This window comes from Bos indicus x Bos taurus, chromosome 5 (genome assembly GCF_003369695.1).
Source record: "Bos indicus x Bos taurus breed Angus x Brahman F1 hybrid chromosome 5, Bos_hybrid_MaternalHap_v2.0, whole genome shotgun sequence".
Classification (NCBI taxonomy): Eukaryota; Metazoa; Chordata; class Mammalia; order Artiodactyla; family Bovidae; genus Bos; species Bos indicus x Bos taurus.
In genome coordinates, this window is record NC_040080.1 from 77,848,602 (window position 1) to 77,865,383 (window position 16,782).

The following is a 16,782-nucleotide window of genomic DNA, read 5'->3' on the forward strand; positions in this document are numbered from 1 at the left end:
CCATGTGTGCTTTACATTATCTTCGATTGGTATGGTGTGTTACATTATTTGACTTTTGAATATTAAGCCAACCTCGCAGTACTGAGATAAATTTTAATTGGTCATAATATATAATTCTTTTTATGTACTGCTGGATTCAGTTTCCTAGTATTCTGCTGAGAACTTTTGTATCCATAAAAGGTATTGTTTTCTGATTTTTCTTATGTTTTTATCTGGTTTCGGTATCAAGGTAATGCCTCTTGGATTGAGTTGGGAATATTCCTTCCTTTTCTATTTTTTAGAAGAATTTGTGAAGAATTAGTATTGATTTCTCTTTAAACAGAGTTCATCAGTGAAGCTATCTAAACCTGGGCCCACAAAACTTTGTGGATAGTTTTTAAATTACTAAGTCAATCTCTATTATAGGTTTTTCAGATTGTCTATTTTCTTAAGACAGTTTCAGTAGCTTGTATTGCTCCATTGAATATAGTCTTGTTCTTATAGCTCTTGTGCTAATGTTCATTGGTAAACAAAAGCTAGCATTTTAATCCAGTTTGACTTTAGGTATATATGTTTCATATTTTACTGAATAAAACACATATGTAAAAATCATCAACTTGAAACCACAATGTTGAAGAATAAATTTACCATGTAGTCAAAGGCTATATTACTTTGGTCTCCTCACCTCTGCTAACAAGGCAGAGATTTTATTAGTAAAAGATTTTCTAGATCTGAATATCCTTCTTAGTATATGAGGGTGATGGTGGTAGTAGTCATTAAGTCATGTCCAACTCTTGAGAACCTATGGACTGTAGCCTGCCAAGCTCCTCTGTCCATTGGGTTTCCCAGGCAAGAATACTGAAGTGGGTTGCCATTTCCTTCTCCGGGAGATCCCAGGGATAGAACCTGGGTCTCCTGCATTGCAGGTGGTCTCTTGCATTGGGGGCAGATTGTTTACTGAATGAATCACTAGGGAAGCCCTAAGAGAATGACGGCTTTAGTGAATGACCTCTAAGATGCTTTCTTACTTAAAAATTCAATTATTTTGGGAAACGTGAGTGAATGTGAGAGAAATATGAAGAAAAGGGAATTTAATGTGAGAGTTACAGCACAATAACCAATTTGAAGAAAACTAGATAAATATATAAACTGATGGCAAATTTTGGTAAAAGTTAAATAATGATATTCTTTTTTATGATACATAATAACTGTTGAAATAAAGTCACTTTGAAATAAGATTGAAAGTCCACTCATTGTCTTTTCTTAAAATGTTTGATATACAAATTATCCATGTTGTTGTTCAGTCATCCAGCCGTGTTCAAATCTTTGTGACCCCACGGACTGCAACATGCCAGGCATCCCTGTCCCTCACCATCTCCCAGAGTTTTCCCAAGTTCATGTTCATTTCACCAGTGATGCTGTCCAGCCATCTCATCCTCTGACACTCTCTTCTCTTTCTGCCATCAATCTTCCCAGCATCAGGGACTTTTCCAACAAGTTCTCTGTTCCCATCAGATGACCAAAATACTGGAGCTTCTGCTTCAGCATCAGTCCTTCCAGTGAATATTCAGGGTTGATCTCCCTTAAGATTGACTGGTTTGATCCCCTTGCTGTCCAAGGGACTTTCAGGAGTCTTCTCCAGCACCATATCTTGAAGGCATCAATTCTTTGGCATTCTTCCTTTTTTGTGGTCCAGCTCTCACAACTGTACGTGACCACTGGGAAGACCATAGCCTTGACTCTATGGACATTTGTTGGCAGAGTAATGTCTCTGCTTTTCAACACACTATCTAGGCTTGTCATCGCTTTCCTGCTGAGAAACAATCATCTGATTTCGTGGCTGCAGTCAACAATCTGCAGTGATTCTGGCACCCAAGAAGAGGAAATCTGTTACTACTTCCACCTTTTGCCCTTCTATTTGCCATGGAGTAATGGGGGCGGAAGCTATCATCTTAGTTTTTAAAATATTTAGTCTTAAGTCAGTTCTTTCACTCTCCTCCTTCACCCTCATTAAGCAGCTCTTTAGTTCCTCTTCACTTTCTACCATTACAGTGGTATCATCCACATGTCTGAGGTTGTTGATGTTTCTACTGCCTATCTTGATCCTAGCTTGTAACTCATCCAGCCCACATTTCTCATGATATGCTCAGCATATAGGTTAAATAAACAGGGTGACAGCAGACAGCCCTGTTGTACATCTTTCTTGATCTTGAACCCATCAATTTTTCCATATGGGGTTTTAACTGTTGCTTCTTGACCCACATATAGGTTTCTCAGGAGACAGGTAAGATGGTCTGGTATTCCCATCTCTCTAAGAACTTTCCAATATGTCATGATCTATACAGTCAAAGGCTTTAGCATAGTCAATGAAAGAGAGATAGATGTTTTTCTGAAACTCCCTTGTTTTCTCTATAATCCAGTGAATATTGGCAATTTGATCTCTAGTTCCTCTTTCTTTTCTAAACTCAGTATGGGATTTAGTTGATGGTCCCTCTGAATTAATTCAATATAAATGTGCTAGCATAAGTAATTATTAAAAACAGTTGAATAAAAGAAAAGCAAGCTGTGAAGGTTCAAGTACTTGAATTACATTTATATAAATTAATGTACAAAAAAGTACTATAAAAATGAGGATTATAGTTAGACATGCTTCAGAATTACAGCTATGTATGGAGAAAAAGGGAAGGGTACACAACAAGCTTAACTAAATTTAAAGTTTTCCTTTTAAAAACATGTAAAACAAAAGAGACAGTATTTCAATAGTTAATACATTTGAATGGGACTATTATGAACTCTTGTATTTCTTATAGTGTTATATACCTAAACTATTTCATAACATTAAAAAAAGAAAAATTATCTGAATTTTTATGAAGCACTTCAGAAGTATGTATATGTGGAAAGAAAACATCTAAACCTCATGAAAATATTTATTTTTAATGTAATAGATGATAATTCTTATTATAAGACAGTCATAATACTCACCATTTGATGCAGTAAAATCAATAGCCACTGTGAAATTGATTTGTGTTCTAAAATATAAATAAATAAGAATCATTAATAATTGAATAACCTCATAAAAAGAAGTTTGATTTTTATTTTTGCTACATTTTTAATATCATTAATTTTCTTAGATAGTATTACTACACCTATGTTACAGCACACACTGAATAGTATCAGACAGGCAGTTTTACAAGCTAAGAACTTGTCAAAATACTTTTACAATCATGCAACTATAAAATACAAAATTAAGCATCAGGAATAAATATAGATCCTGTTTGAGAGCACGATAATTAAGTGAGGAGCTCATAATGAAGTCAAACTGTAAATAATAATTTGCCAGTATCCAATGTCAACATTTATTATTAACTTACTTTCAAGACTATTCTTTAGTCAATGTGAAATTATTATATCCTTAAAAGTATGGCATTGCTAAAATCATGTCTAATAATATTTTTCCTTAAACTAATTCTTTCCAATAATCCTGAAAAACAGGATTTTCTTTTGCTTTCTTCGTAACTCAAGTGTTTCAAATACTGATCTATCCCTCAGTGCTCACAGTATTCTTGTGCTCATGTGTGTATTTATAGATTATACAAATACCTACATAGACGAGATTGGTTATATATGCTTTAAAATTTTCAGCACATGGTAATTACACAAAATTACTTTGCTGGATTAGAGCCAAGGAACTGGCATTCACAGTAAAAATTCACTTTTTTGGATATACCTCTGATCATTTCATGGGAAATAGAAGGGGAAACAGTGGAAATAGTGTCAGACTTTATTTTTTGGGGGCTCCAAAATCACTGCAGATGGTGATTGCAGCCATGAAATTAAAAGACACTTATTCCTTGGAAGGAAAGTTATGACTAACCTAGATAGCATATTAAAAAGCAGAGACATTACTTTGCCAACAAAGGTCCATCTAGTCAAGGCTATGGTTTCTTCAGTAGTCATGTATGGATATAAGAGTTGGAGTGTGAAGAAAGCTGAGCACCAAAGAATTGATGCTTTTGAACTGTGGTGTTGGAGAAGACTCTTGAGAGTCCCTTGGACTGTAAGGAGATCCAACCAGTCCATTCTGAAGGAGATCAGTCCTGGGTGTTCATTGGAAGGACTGATGCTGAAGCTGAAACTCCAAAATTTTGGCCACCTCATGTGAAGAACTGACTCATTGGAAAAAACTCTGATGCTGGGAGGGATTGGGGGCAGGAGGAGAAGGGGACGACAGAGGATGAGATGGCTGGATGGCATCACTGACTCTATGGACATGAGTTTGGGTAGGCTCCAGGAGTTGGTGATGCACAGGGAGGCCTGGTGTGCTGCGATTCATGGGGTTGCAAAGAGTCAGACATGACTGAGTGACTGAACTGAACTGAACTGAACTGACTCTTCCTATATGTAATTCCACTTCTTTCTCACCAAAGAAGGCATAAAGCACAAATAAATGACAATGATATGGGAAAACTTGCTATCAAATATAATTTACAAAATAACTTTTAATTTATAAAGTAAGTAATTTGAAAATATGAGTATGTAGTCTATGTTTGTGTGTTTTAAAAACAAGTTACTTTTGATACATTGTAGAATTTATCTAACACATCAAAGTTGGAGCTGTTGTTTAAATAGTGGTGGTGATGATAATGATGATGGTGATGATGACGGGTGTGACAGTATAGAGTTCCTTGTAGTTCTGTTAGTATAAAGTATAGTATACTATTTCTTTCTTTCTATAACCATTCAGCCTGAAAAATCCTTAGTATTATTCAGTTGTTGAAAAAAGTTCACTACTTCTTCCTAGGGAATAAATAAGTTTGTGCTTTACATTAATGAAAACTAATATGGATCCTCTTTATAGTTAGATGGTAATTTTTTTTCAGAGTAGAAATTAGGTTTATAGGCTAAGAATATAGGCTAATTTGCAGCATAACAGTTTAAAACACATACAACATTTAGAAAAAGAATCAGTGGAACATTTGGGAGAATATTTTTAGATAATAAATCCCTTTGAGGAATTGGTAAGAACAGTCATCAGCACATTGCTTTGTCATTCTGCTGCTACAGAGAAAGTAACTATAATACAGGGTATAGTATGGTGTATTAGAAAGGGTTTATTAGATTTTAAGTCTGAATGAACTGGGTTTGAATGTCAGCAACCCAGTTGCTGACATTCAGTTCAGTTCAGTTCAGTCGCTCAGTCGTTTCCAACTCTTTGAGACCCCATGAATCGCAGCATGCCAGGCCTCCCTGTCCGTCACCAACTCCTGGAATTCACTCAGACTCACGTCCATCGAGTCAGTGATGCCATCCAGCCATCTCATCCTCTGTCATCCCCTTCTCCTCCTGCCCCCAATCCCTCCCAGCATCAGAGTCTTTTCTAATGAGTCAACTCTTCGCATGAGGTAGCCAAAGTACTGGAGTTTCAGCTTCAGCATCATTCCCTCCAAAGAAATCCCAGGGCTGATCTCCTTTAGAATGGACTGGTTGGATCTCCTTGCAGTCCAACGGACTCTCAAGAGTCTTCTCCAACACCACAGTTCAAAAGCATCAATTCTTTGGCGCTCAGCCTTCTTCACAGTCCAACTCTCACATCCATACATGACCACAGGAAAAACCATAGCCTTGATTATTAGCCAAGTTTAAAAACTCTCAGAGGGCAGGTGCTTGGCAAGTAACAATAAAGCAAGGACTGACAGAAAAACTACATGAAATATTCTGTCTGTCTGTCTCTTCTTTTTACAGATGAGGAAATTAATCCCTGTATGGGAGAGATTGGGGGCAGGAGGAGAAAGGGATGACAGAGGATGAGATGGCTGGATGGCATCACTGACTGGATGGACGTGAGTCTGAGTGAACTCCGGGAGTTGGTGATGGACAGGGAGACCTGGCGTGCTGCGATTCATGGGGTCGCAAAGAGTCCGACACGACTGAGTGACTGATCTGATCTGATCTGAACACTAAACTTTCCGCCTAAGTTATAAATGCAAGTTCTGGAATTCAAATTCACATGTAACCTCCAAGACCATATTCATAAACTTCAAAGAAAAGACAGGCTACTAACTAAAGAACTATAGTGTACATAGGATAAAAAACGAGAGGAAAGTACTTACTGAAAAGTTCAGCTAGATAAACAAACTAAATGATAAAACCAAGTAGATTAGGTACAACAAAAAACAAAGGAGAGTAAATTCAAAAAGAAATGAAGAGAAAGGAAGGGAAGAAAGAAGGAGGGGAGAGGAGAAGGAAGGAAGGGTGGGAGAGAGGGAGGAAGGAAGGAAAAGAGAAAGGAAGAGGAAAAGCGGGGAGAAGGGGAGCCAGGCGGTACCAAGAGTACTTATGAAACTTTGAAGGGTGGGGCGTTCCAAGACTATATAAAAGATAAGTGCATTTAGCACTAAATGATAACTAAGACCATTTGATAATAATGGTGCCACAGAGAAAGTCAACAAGTAAAAACAATCATTTGGTGTTTAGTTGATTTCAAGATCAGATTACTTCCTTGCCTCATTCTGTGTATCAGGAAGAATCTCACTCCTTTATTGTTTTGAACCAGCAGTATTCTAATCAGAAAGGAAAATATGATGGCTCATAAATCATTTCATGGTTGTGATGATCCTTTAACTTATTATCACGCCATTTGGATTTTTCCATCCAAAACGCTACGATTATGTATTCAGCATCTTCTGATTGTCAAGGACTGTGCTAAGTGAAAAAGAGAAAATGGGAGCAAAGCAACTATCCTCGAACTCAATCGAGTTCCACTTCAACTTCATACAATTAAAAACAACAACAAAACAGCACAGCAGTTCATCATCTTGACAGAGGCAGATGCATACCAACTAGCTGTTGAAATCTAGAACCCATAAATGAAGGTGAGATGCCCACACGCCTCTAATATTTTCATTCTTGCCATGCCAGTACCAAGACTATGCTTCTGCCTTGATATAGTGATATGCACTGTAGTTCACTCTTGGGTTCTGGGACCTGCCCTGAACTCAGGTTCACTTCCTCAGGAACTATTATCCAGCCTAACCCTTCTTGTGCCTAGCTCACCAGGGCCTAAACTTTGAAATTTTCTGTCTTACCTTTTCCCTCTTTCTTAAAGACTACCTGAATGCCAACTACCTGAATAACAAATTTAGAGCTGTCTGGTTGGGAAGATTCCCTGGAGAAGGGAAAGGCTACCCACTCCAGTATTCTGACCTGCAAAATTCCATGGACAGTCCATGGGGTCACAAAGAGTTGGACACGACTGTGATTTTCACTTTCAATTCCTGCTTTCTGGGCCCATTAAAATACTGACAGGATTATTTGCTCTTGACAAGTTAGATCTGCTAGAATAAGATCATGCTTTGAGATACAAAATGCAACTTAAAATGTAAATAATTTCACCTACTTGAAATACGATCTTAGAAAAGCTATATAACCTCCCTACAGATCAGATCAGATCAGTCGCTCAGTCATGTCTGACTCTTTGCGACCCCATGAATCGCAGCTCCCCAGGCCTCTCTGTCCATCACCAACTCCCGGAGTTCACTCAGACTCACATCCACCAAGTCAGTGATGCCATCCAGCCATCTCATCCTCTGTCATCCCCTTCTCCTCCTGCCCCCAATCCCTCCCAGCATCAGAGTCTTTTCCAATGAGTCAACTCTTCGCATGAGGTGGCCAAAGTACTGGAGTTTCAGCTTTAGCATCATTCCTTCCAAAGAAATCCCAGGGCTGATCTCCTTCAGAATGGACTGGCTGGATCTCCTTGCAGTCTAGGGGACTCTCAAGAGTCTTCTCCAACACCACAGTTCAAAAGCATCAATTCTTTGGTGCTCAGCTTTCTTCACAGTCCAACTCTCACATCCATACATGACCACAGGAAAAATCATAGCCTTGACTAGACAAACCTTTGTTGGCAAAGTAATGTCTCTGCTTTTCAATATGCTATCTAGGTTGGTCATAACTTTCCTTCCAAGGAGTAAGCGTCTTTTAATTTCATGGCTGCAGTCACCATCTGCAGTGATTTTGGAGCCCAAAAAAATAAAGTCTGACACTGTTTCCACTGTTTCCCCATCTATTTCCCATGAAGTGATGGGACTGGATGCCATGATCTTCGTTTTCTGAATGTTGAGCTTTAAGCCAACTTTTTCACTTTCTACTTTCACTTTCATCAAGAGGCTTTTTAGTTCCTTTTCATTTTCTGCCATAAGGGTGGTGTCATCTGCATATCTCAGGTTATTGATATTTCTCCCGGCAATCTTGATTCCAGCTTATGTTTCTTCCAGTCCAACGTTTCTCATGATGTACTCTGCATATAAGTTAAATAAGCAGGGTGACAATATACAGCCTTGACGAACTCCTTTTCCTATTTGGAACCAGTCTGTTGTTCCATTTCCAGTTCTAACTGTTGCTTCCTGACCTGCATACAGATTTCTCAAGAGGCAGATCAGGTGGTCTGGTATTCCCATCTCTTTCAGAACCTCCCTAAACCTCCTTTGTAATAAGATTAACAAAATCTTTCTTGGATTGTTGCTGTAAGGACAAGAAAAGTACCTGTCCTTTATAGCAGGCACTTAAGAATTGTTATTATTATTATCACCTTATTGAAATTAGTTTTTTAGAATCCAAGTTTAGCATATTTCTTTGAAAACTGAAGTGTGTAGAGTTTATCAAATTTCTGGATCTACCAGAATTTCAGGTTTTTTCTAGAACCTGATCCTCCCATGTTAGATTTCCTTTTTTTCACACTGGCTTCTAAGGTCCCGATCTATTCAACCCAAAACAGAGCTATAAATGATCTAATTTTGTTAGAAGATGTCATCTGGGTACTTTAAACAAAATTGCCCTCCAGGAGGTAATTATAAGCTTTTATTATGACTTTATTTTCCTTCCTAAAATTTTGGATTTCTGTGGGATCAATGAAATGTCAAAAGTAAGAATAAAAAGAAACTGGAGACAAGTGATATGATTCCTGAACTGTTTATGCTAATATTTTTGTCCTTATTAAATTTACCTTTCATAAATTAACAAACTTGTGTACACTCTCCAGACTTTGAAGCTTGATTTCAGTGTTATTTTTTTAAATTTTATTTTATTTTTAAACTTTACAATATTGTATTAGTTTTGCCAAATATCGAAATGAATCCGCCACAGGTATACCCGCGTTCCCCATCCTGAACCCAGTGTTCCAAAATACAACTTTGCAAGCAGATAAGCTCATAATCCTGTAGTTCAAGAACTACAAAGAAGGTATGCAAGATGGCCAACCTTTTCTCAAATCTAGTTTAGAAAATATCTCATAAGTGACATAATCAAAACAAACAAAATAAGTCATATTACACCTAACCAAAAACAGAAGCACTATCCGATAGAATCCCATTTTTATTTTATTTGTGGTCAGCCTCTGGCTGGCAGACTTTTAGTTTCCTAAAAGGGATTGAATCCGAGCCCAAGCAGTGAAAGCACTGAATCCTAACCACTAGACCACCAAGGAATTCCCTAGTATCTCATTTGAAATGAGGTAGTTGCTGAAGAGATGAATGATGCCTAACAGAAAACCTATGAACTTTTATGTTATAGATTGGAGTTATAACTCATTTGCAAAATTACCACATCTCTGAATCTCAATTTGCTCATATGATAGATAGGTAACAGCTGCTCTGAAGAAGATATCTGGTTATTAGAAATAAAATCCTGAAGTACTGGAATATAATAAATGTTCTGCATGCTGGACGACAAATCTCTTGAGTAATCCATGTTGTCCTTTCCTTATTCATATTAATCTTTTCCTCTGTTGAGACAGAAGAGACAGTTCTTCCATTACATTAACATATAGGTATTTCTTTTTCAATTAATTCTTCCCATAGAGATGGTAAGTGGTGTATCACAACTGGTATAATGAACCCCGAGGGGTGTAGGCAGTAAGAGGTACACAATCTGCAGATAACTTAAAAACAATAATATAATCTACTAATATACAGACTACATCTTAATATTACCATACTCTTAACATGCATGTGCATGAAAAGTTGCTTCAGTTGTGTCGAACTCTTTACAACCCAATGGACTACAACCCACCAGGCTCCTCTGTCCCTGGGATTTTCCAGGCAGGAATAATGGAGTGGGTTGCCATGCCCTCCTCCAGGAGATCTTCCCAACCCAAGGATCGAACCCATGACTTCTATGACTTCTGATCTCCTAGCATTGACAAGCAGGTTCTTTACCAATAGCACCACCTGGGAAGCCCATACTCTTAACAGTTCTAAGCAATGTCAGTGATAACGTCCCACCCTTTCACAGCCTGCCCCTGGTAAGCCACCTTTACTGATTTCCTTTCTGCTGGCTCCCAAGGTTTCAGTTGCTCACCAGAAAGAAACTATTTTAGACATAGTGTGGCTAGTAGTGCACACTCTGATAATGAAACATAACTAAGAAACTTCTTAGTACAAAATAGACTGTCAATATTTTGGCTAAATTAGCATTGGTTCTGATGATGAAACATACATGCAATTTTCTTTGACTTTGAAATCTATAGTTTTGAAAAGAATCACTTGAAAAAAATAGCATAAGTTGGCAATTAAATCGCAGTCTTACAGGCTATAACTGGACATCTTTCAAGCCTGCATTTGTCTATGCAAAAATTAGAATCGAGCATTAGCCAAAATACTGCCTTTGTATCTTAACACTTCCAAAAGTTTCTTTTCCAAATCACATTTTAGACGATTTTAGTTTGGATATGATAATGTTTTATGTGAATGCATTTTTAGAAGGCAGAATAGCTTTATTTTTTATTATATTTATGCCCATTCAGCACTGCAGGGTTTAGCTCTTAATTGATGAATGCAAAACACCTAGGTGCCACAAGAAGCAGTGTAAAGCACTATAAAAACTCTAGATATGTATATTCATTTTTCAAAACAACACTTAAAGTGCTGCATCTTCTGGCAAGATATGGTTCCTGAGATAACATATCCAATACAATGCCACCAATTTTATAAAACTAACATTTTATAGCATCACGCACTTGCTTCAAGTAGTTTTCAAAAAATCCTTATGGGGCTTATTAATAATGGCACTTACTGATATTCAATTCACCTTTAAAATGGCATATTAAGAAACCAGCTTTGAGCCTCTACAATGAGCTTATAATAGGTAGGAAGGTAGCTTTAGCTCTTCTTCTAAGACTTTTTAATTAGAGTGGAATGTAAATCTTTTCTGTATAATTTTGGACAAGTTTTAGATTCAGTGTCAAGAGTTTGGGCGATTGACTGCAATGGAAGGAATAACCTGGCATTATCCTTCAAAGAGAGTTGAACTTTAAAAAAGACTTTTACTAACTTTATGAAGTTGAATATGTCTTTTTCTCTTCCTGTCTCTGATAATTAGGACATTTGCCACCAACAATATTATGATGATCAAGTGAGTAAAGACATATTAGAACTTTAAACAAATTCAGATTATTCAGAAAAATGATAACTATTTGCAATTTAATCCACAAAATCAGCCTATGAGATAGGTATTATTATTTTTATTTATGTTCCTATTTCATAGAAACATAAACAGATTTTGCTAGCAAGGAAAGATCTAAGATTTGAACCAGGCAGTTAGTACCAGAACCCAAATTCTTGGTTATTATAATGCATTGTCATCAGTTAAATTCAGAATTCAACAAATTATAACCCTGGTTCAGCTGAAGGATATGACAGAACTGGATTTTAGGATAAACTATTATGGATTAGAAATTGGACTTTTTAAGAGCATTTGAAAAATGAGAGTATTTTAGAATTTGGTTCAGTTCAGTCAGTCATGTCTGACTCTTTGAGACCCCATGGAATACAGGATGCCAGGCTTCTCTGTCCATCACTATCTCCTGGAGCTTGCTCAAACTAATGTCCATCGAGTCCGTGATGCCCTCCAAACATCTCATCCTCTGTCCTCCTCTTCTCCTGCCTTCAATCTTTCCCACCATCAGGGTCTTTTCCAGTGAGAGAGTTCTTCCCATCAGGTGGCCAAAGTATTGGAACTTCAGCTTCAGAATCAGTCCTTCCAATCAATATTCAGGACTAATTTCCTTTAGGATTGACTGGTTTGGTCTTCTTGCAGTCCAAGGGACTCTCAAGAGTCTTCTCCAACATTACAGTTCAAAGCATCAATTCTTCAGTGCTCAGCTTTCTTTAGGGCTTCCCTGGTAGCTCAGCTGGTAAAGAATCCACCTGCAATGCAGGAGACCCCGATTTGATTCCTGGGTCTGGAAGATCCCCTGGAGAAGGGGACAGCTACTCACTTTAGTACTCTGGCCTGGAGAACTGGTGCAAAGAGTAGGACATGACTGAGCGACTTTTACTTTCAGCTTTCTTTAGGGTTCAACTTTTACATCAATACATGACTACTGAAAAAACCACAGCTTTAACTAGATGGACCTTTGATGTCTCTGCTTTTTAATATGCTATCTACATTGGTCATAGCTTTTCTTCCAAGGGGCAAGCGTCTTCTAATTTCATGGCTGCAGTCAGTCACCATCTGCAGTGATTTTGGAGCCCAAGGAGACAGTCTGTCACTATTGCCTGTTTCCATTGTTTCCCCATCTATTTGCCATGAAGTGATGGGACCGGATGCCATGATCTTTGTTTTTTGAATGCTGAGTTTTAAGTCAGCTTTTTCACTCTCCTCTTTCACTTTCATCAAGAGGCTATTTAGTTCCTCTTTCTGCCATAAGGGTGGTGTCACCTGCACATCTAAGGTTGTTGATATTTCTCCCGGCAATCTTGATTCCAGCTTGTGCTTCATCCAGCCTGGCATTTCTCATGATGTACTCTGCATACAAGTTAAATAAACAGAGTGACATTATACAGCCTTGATGTACTCCTTTCCCAACTTGGAGCCAGTCCATTGTTCCTTGTCTGGTTCTAACTGTTGTTCTTGACCTGCATACAGATTTTTCAGGAGTCAGGTAAGCTTGGTCTGGCACTACCATCAGCAACCATTTATTTGACTTAATGTTTTTCCAAACATTTCTCTCTTATTTTGTCTTTCCTGGAACTTGCCCACTTAGTATCTCTCCTATTACCTTCTCTGATGCTCCCTTTCAGTTAGTATGTAAGGAAAATAAGCAGTTCATGCTCCTAATCTTGATCTTGCCTTCCTCCAAATCACTAAAACCAGATATAGAGTTGAGATAATTTCTGGCAGAGGCAACACAAAAAAGCATTTTTTTCTTTTCCGGGAAAGTCTTGTCTATCAGTTTTGTTTTTTGGTGCTTGTGATATGAGCTATAGAAAGAGGAAGATCACAGATGATAAAATCTGAGCTAGACAGACATGGAGGTTTGTAATCTAGTAAAATAAATTGTCACACTCTTCGCTTAAAGTTCATTCTTGTTTCTAATGTTTCATTATGCTAAGAGATTTGGGCAAAAGAGCTGGAAGTCAGGCTTACAGTGGCTTTCTAATTAATCTGTATTTATTCAGGGTCTACTGTATGTTCTGTTCTATAAAAATGTTTTTATATTGCCCGTCTTTTTACGGAAAAAGACTTCCCTGGTGGCTTAGATGGTAAAGAATCTGACTGCAATGCAGAAAACCTCAGTTGGATCCTGGGTCAGTAAGATCCCCTAGCGAAAGGAATGGCAACTCGCTCTAGTATTTTTGCCACGGACTGAGAAGCCTGGCTGACTACAGTCCATGGGTCGCAGAGAGTTGGACACAACTAAGTGACATTTGAGGAGAAAAGTGATACAAATGAACAACTAAAATGACACCCAGAGAAACTAGCAACCACTGTATATAAGCAATTGTGAGGTTCATTTGGGACCAGGTAGATGACATTTTGGGCTTTAGTCAGAGGAAGTAAATGACAGTCTGTAGGCCTACAAGATTCTAATACACTGAATTTTCTGCTAAAAATGTAGACTAGGGTTTCAGATTGACATGATGGTTGCTTAGGGGTACTCAGTGTGCATGAGAGCTTGAGATCTGTTTTCCCCATTCATCTGCCAGTCAAAGAAATGTGAAAAACTTTATAGGTAATTTTTTCCTTGGTTATGTTAGTGGTAGAGTGGAGTTTCATAAAGACCTGAGAGACACAGATGACAGGAAGGCAGACAAAACAAAGTTGAAATTTATGATGCTGTCTTCAGATACTTATATTGTGAGCTGTTGTCTATAGAGGTCAATAAACCCACTTCGCAAATAATAATTATACAAATTTACAAAATGGTGATGTTACCTTAAAGGAGTATTTGGATTTCAGAACTGTCTCTGATTTTAAATGAATCTAACATTGTCCTTACCAATATAACTGGGATATTCAGTGTTATACATTAAAAATTACTAATTTGGTTGCCAATTATACTGGACTTTTGGAATTAAAATTATTTTTAATAAGAAATAAAATAATCACAGGGAAAAACATACAGAATATGATTAAAAATAATAACCACAAGGTCAACTACCCAGAAGAGGCATTTTTTTTTCTTCCTTTTTTTTTTTTGACTCTACAGTAAGATCTCCTTTGTGGATGTTATTCTATTTAGAAAATAAAACTCTTTATTACCACAAGTCATGAATTCTAATTGTATCTTATGCTCCAGGGAAAGCATGGTGCTGCTTAGAAAAAAACAAAAACAAAAAAGGAAACAAACAAACAGCTAAAGGAAAAAAGGGCTAAAAATTAAGTTTTTATTTCACATAATGTTTCCATAAAAATTGGACTCTGACTAACTGAGAATGCATTTGTCTCATCTGCTCACTATGTACTTCCTTCCACAGATCTGTCTACTGCAGGTAAACAAAGGGTGTTAGGAACTGAGAAAATGAATGAAGAGTAACATGCTAGCAACATGATTTCACAAGCAATCAGGTACATATTTATATCAATAACTACTAAAGTAATGCGAACCTAGAATATCCAATATTAAGAATTAGACCTATAAAGGAGTTCCTTTGAAGGGGAAGATATTAAAGGATTATGAAAATAATTTTGTTTAATATTTAAATGTGTTCCTTCTTAATTATGCATAATTTCTACCTGGATTCATGCAAAAACAGTATTTTCACAATTTTCTGTTCAATTATTTTTTTGTGGGATGAAAAACAGAGATTACATTTTAAAGTGCAATTCAAGAATTTCCTTCTGAGAGCTTAATCACAATCTGTTAGTCCTACATGTTCCACACCAGTCACCTGTTTTGCCCTCTTTGTCTATTCTTATGCTCCTATATGTTGTCCAGGGTAAGGAAAATAGTTTATACTAAATTCATGTAGAGAACAAAATGAAAACAGGAAAACCTAAACTAATGTTATTTGGAATAAGCCACAGCTGGTTAGAGTACCAATTTAATTTTAGTTACTCATATTTTATATGATGATTTTTCACCTTATTTGAAGAACTCTGGTTTTATTTGTCAAGATTTAGCACAAGCAAAACATAACAATAGTTTCTCCTGAACTAGAGTAGGGTGAGTAAGTTTCTGAATTGATGCCAACCAAATTAGCATAATGATGCTTCCCTAAGTTAGCAACAAAAAAATCCACAAATAACAGTAGCAAATGCTGATATCTTGATATTTTAAGTTAAAAGTAAGTACTTACTATAATTTTTATACAAACAAAACAATTCAACACTTGATTCCAATCACTTCCGAAATGTCATACTTATTCAGAAATATGGTGGAACATCTCTTCAAAAGAACTAACCTTGATAACTCCACAAATCTGCAAATAGCTTTGATCTCTAAAATAATCCTTTGGATTGCTTCATCAATTGCAACCCAAAATGCAGTTAATTTTATTGCTCTTCTTCAATGAAATCACAGGGCAAAAGGCAAGGCCAGATTAAGAAGAGTCTCTTTAGATGTGTGTGGAAGAGAAGTGGTGTCAAAGACTAAGATGTGAGTTTTGGGGAAGTTTAGTTGAAGTGTTAGCTGCAGGGAAGTACGTAGCTCCCAGCTAAATTTGGTCTTAAGTCCTTAGCTGAAAACCCTCAATTTCTATCTGTGGGACTAGGGAAGATGGAGCAGAGGAAAAGCAAAAACAAAAGGTTCTGAAACCTGTGTTTCCAAAGATATGACTGGTTAAACATGGAATTTTACAAAGAACATCACAACGGCTAAAAAAGAGGCTCCACAGGTTAAAAACTGACAGTGACATAATATTTATCTATTAAATTAGCAAAGTTTAAAAGTAATAAAGCTATTCAGTAAGGGTAAGTTACAAGCTGGAATCAAGACTGTTGGGAGAAATAACAACAACCTCGGATATGCAAATAATTCCACTCTAATGGCAAAAAGTGAAGAGGAACCAAAGAGCCTCTTGATGACAGTGAAGGAAGAGAGTGAAAAAAGCAGCCTTAAAATTCAATATTAAAAATACTAAGATCATGGCATCTGATCCGATCACTTCATGGTAAACAGAAGGAGGAAAGGTGGAAGCAGGGACAGATTTCCTCTTCTTGGGCTCTAAAATCACTGCATATGGTGACTGCAGTCATGAAATTAAGAAGACGATTGATTGCTTCTTGGCAGGAAGGCTATGACAAACCTAGACAGTGTGTTAAAAAGCAAAGACATCACTTTGTGACAAAGGTCCGTATAGTCAGTGCTATGATCTTTCCTGTAGTCATGGGTGGATGTGAGAGCTGGGCAATAAAGATGGAAGAATGTCAAAGAATTGGTGCTTTCAAACTGTGGTGCTGGATAAGATGCTTGAGAGTCCCTTGGAAAGCAAAGAGATCAAACCAGTGAATCTTAAAGGAAATCAGCCCCGAATACTCTTTGGAAGGGCTGATGCTGAAGCTGAAGCTCCAATACTTTGCCCA

At 37.2% G+C, this 16,782-nt stretch overlaps 1 protein-coding gene across 3 annotated transcripts in view; it reads right to left on the bottom strand.

The window, feature by feature from the left end:
* CPNE8 (copine 8) overlaps positions 1-16,782 on the bottom strand; it is a 277,445-nt gene that overhangs the window by 44,983 nt on the left and 215,680 nt on the right. For all 3 annotated transcript variants that reach the window (XM_027542564.1, XM_027542562.1, XM_027542563.1), the window contains one exon: positions 2,962-3,008. In XM_027542564.1, the coding sequence (XP_027398365.1) occupies positions 2,962-3,008 (47 nt within the window). The remainder of the gene's footprint in view (positions 1-2,961; positions 3,009-16,782) is intronic.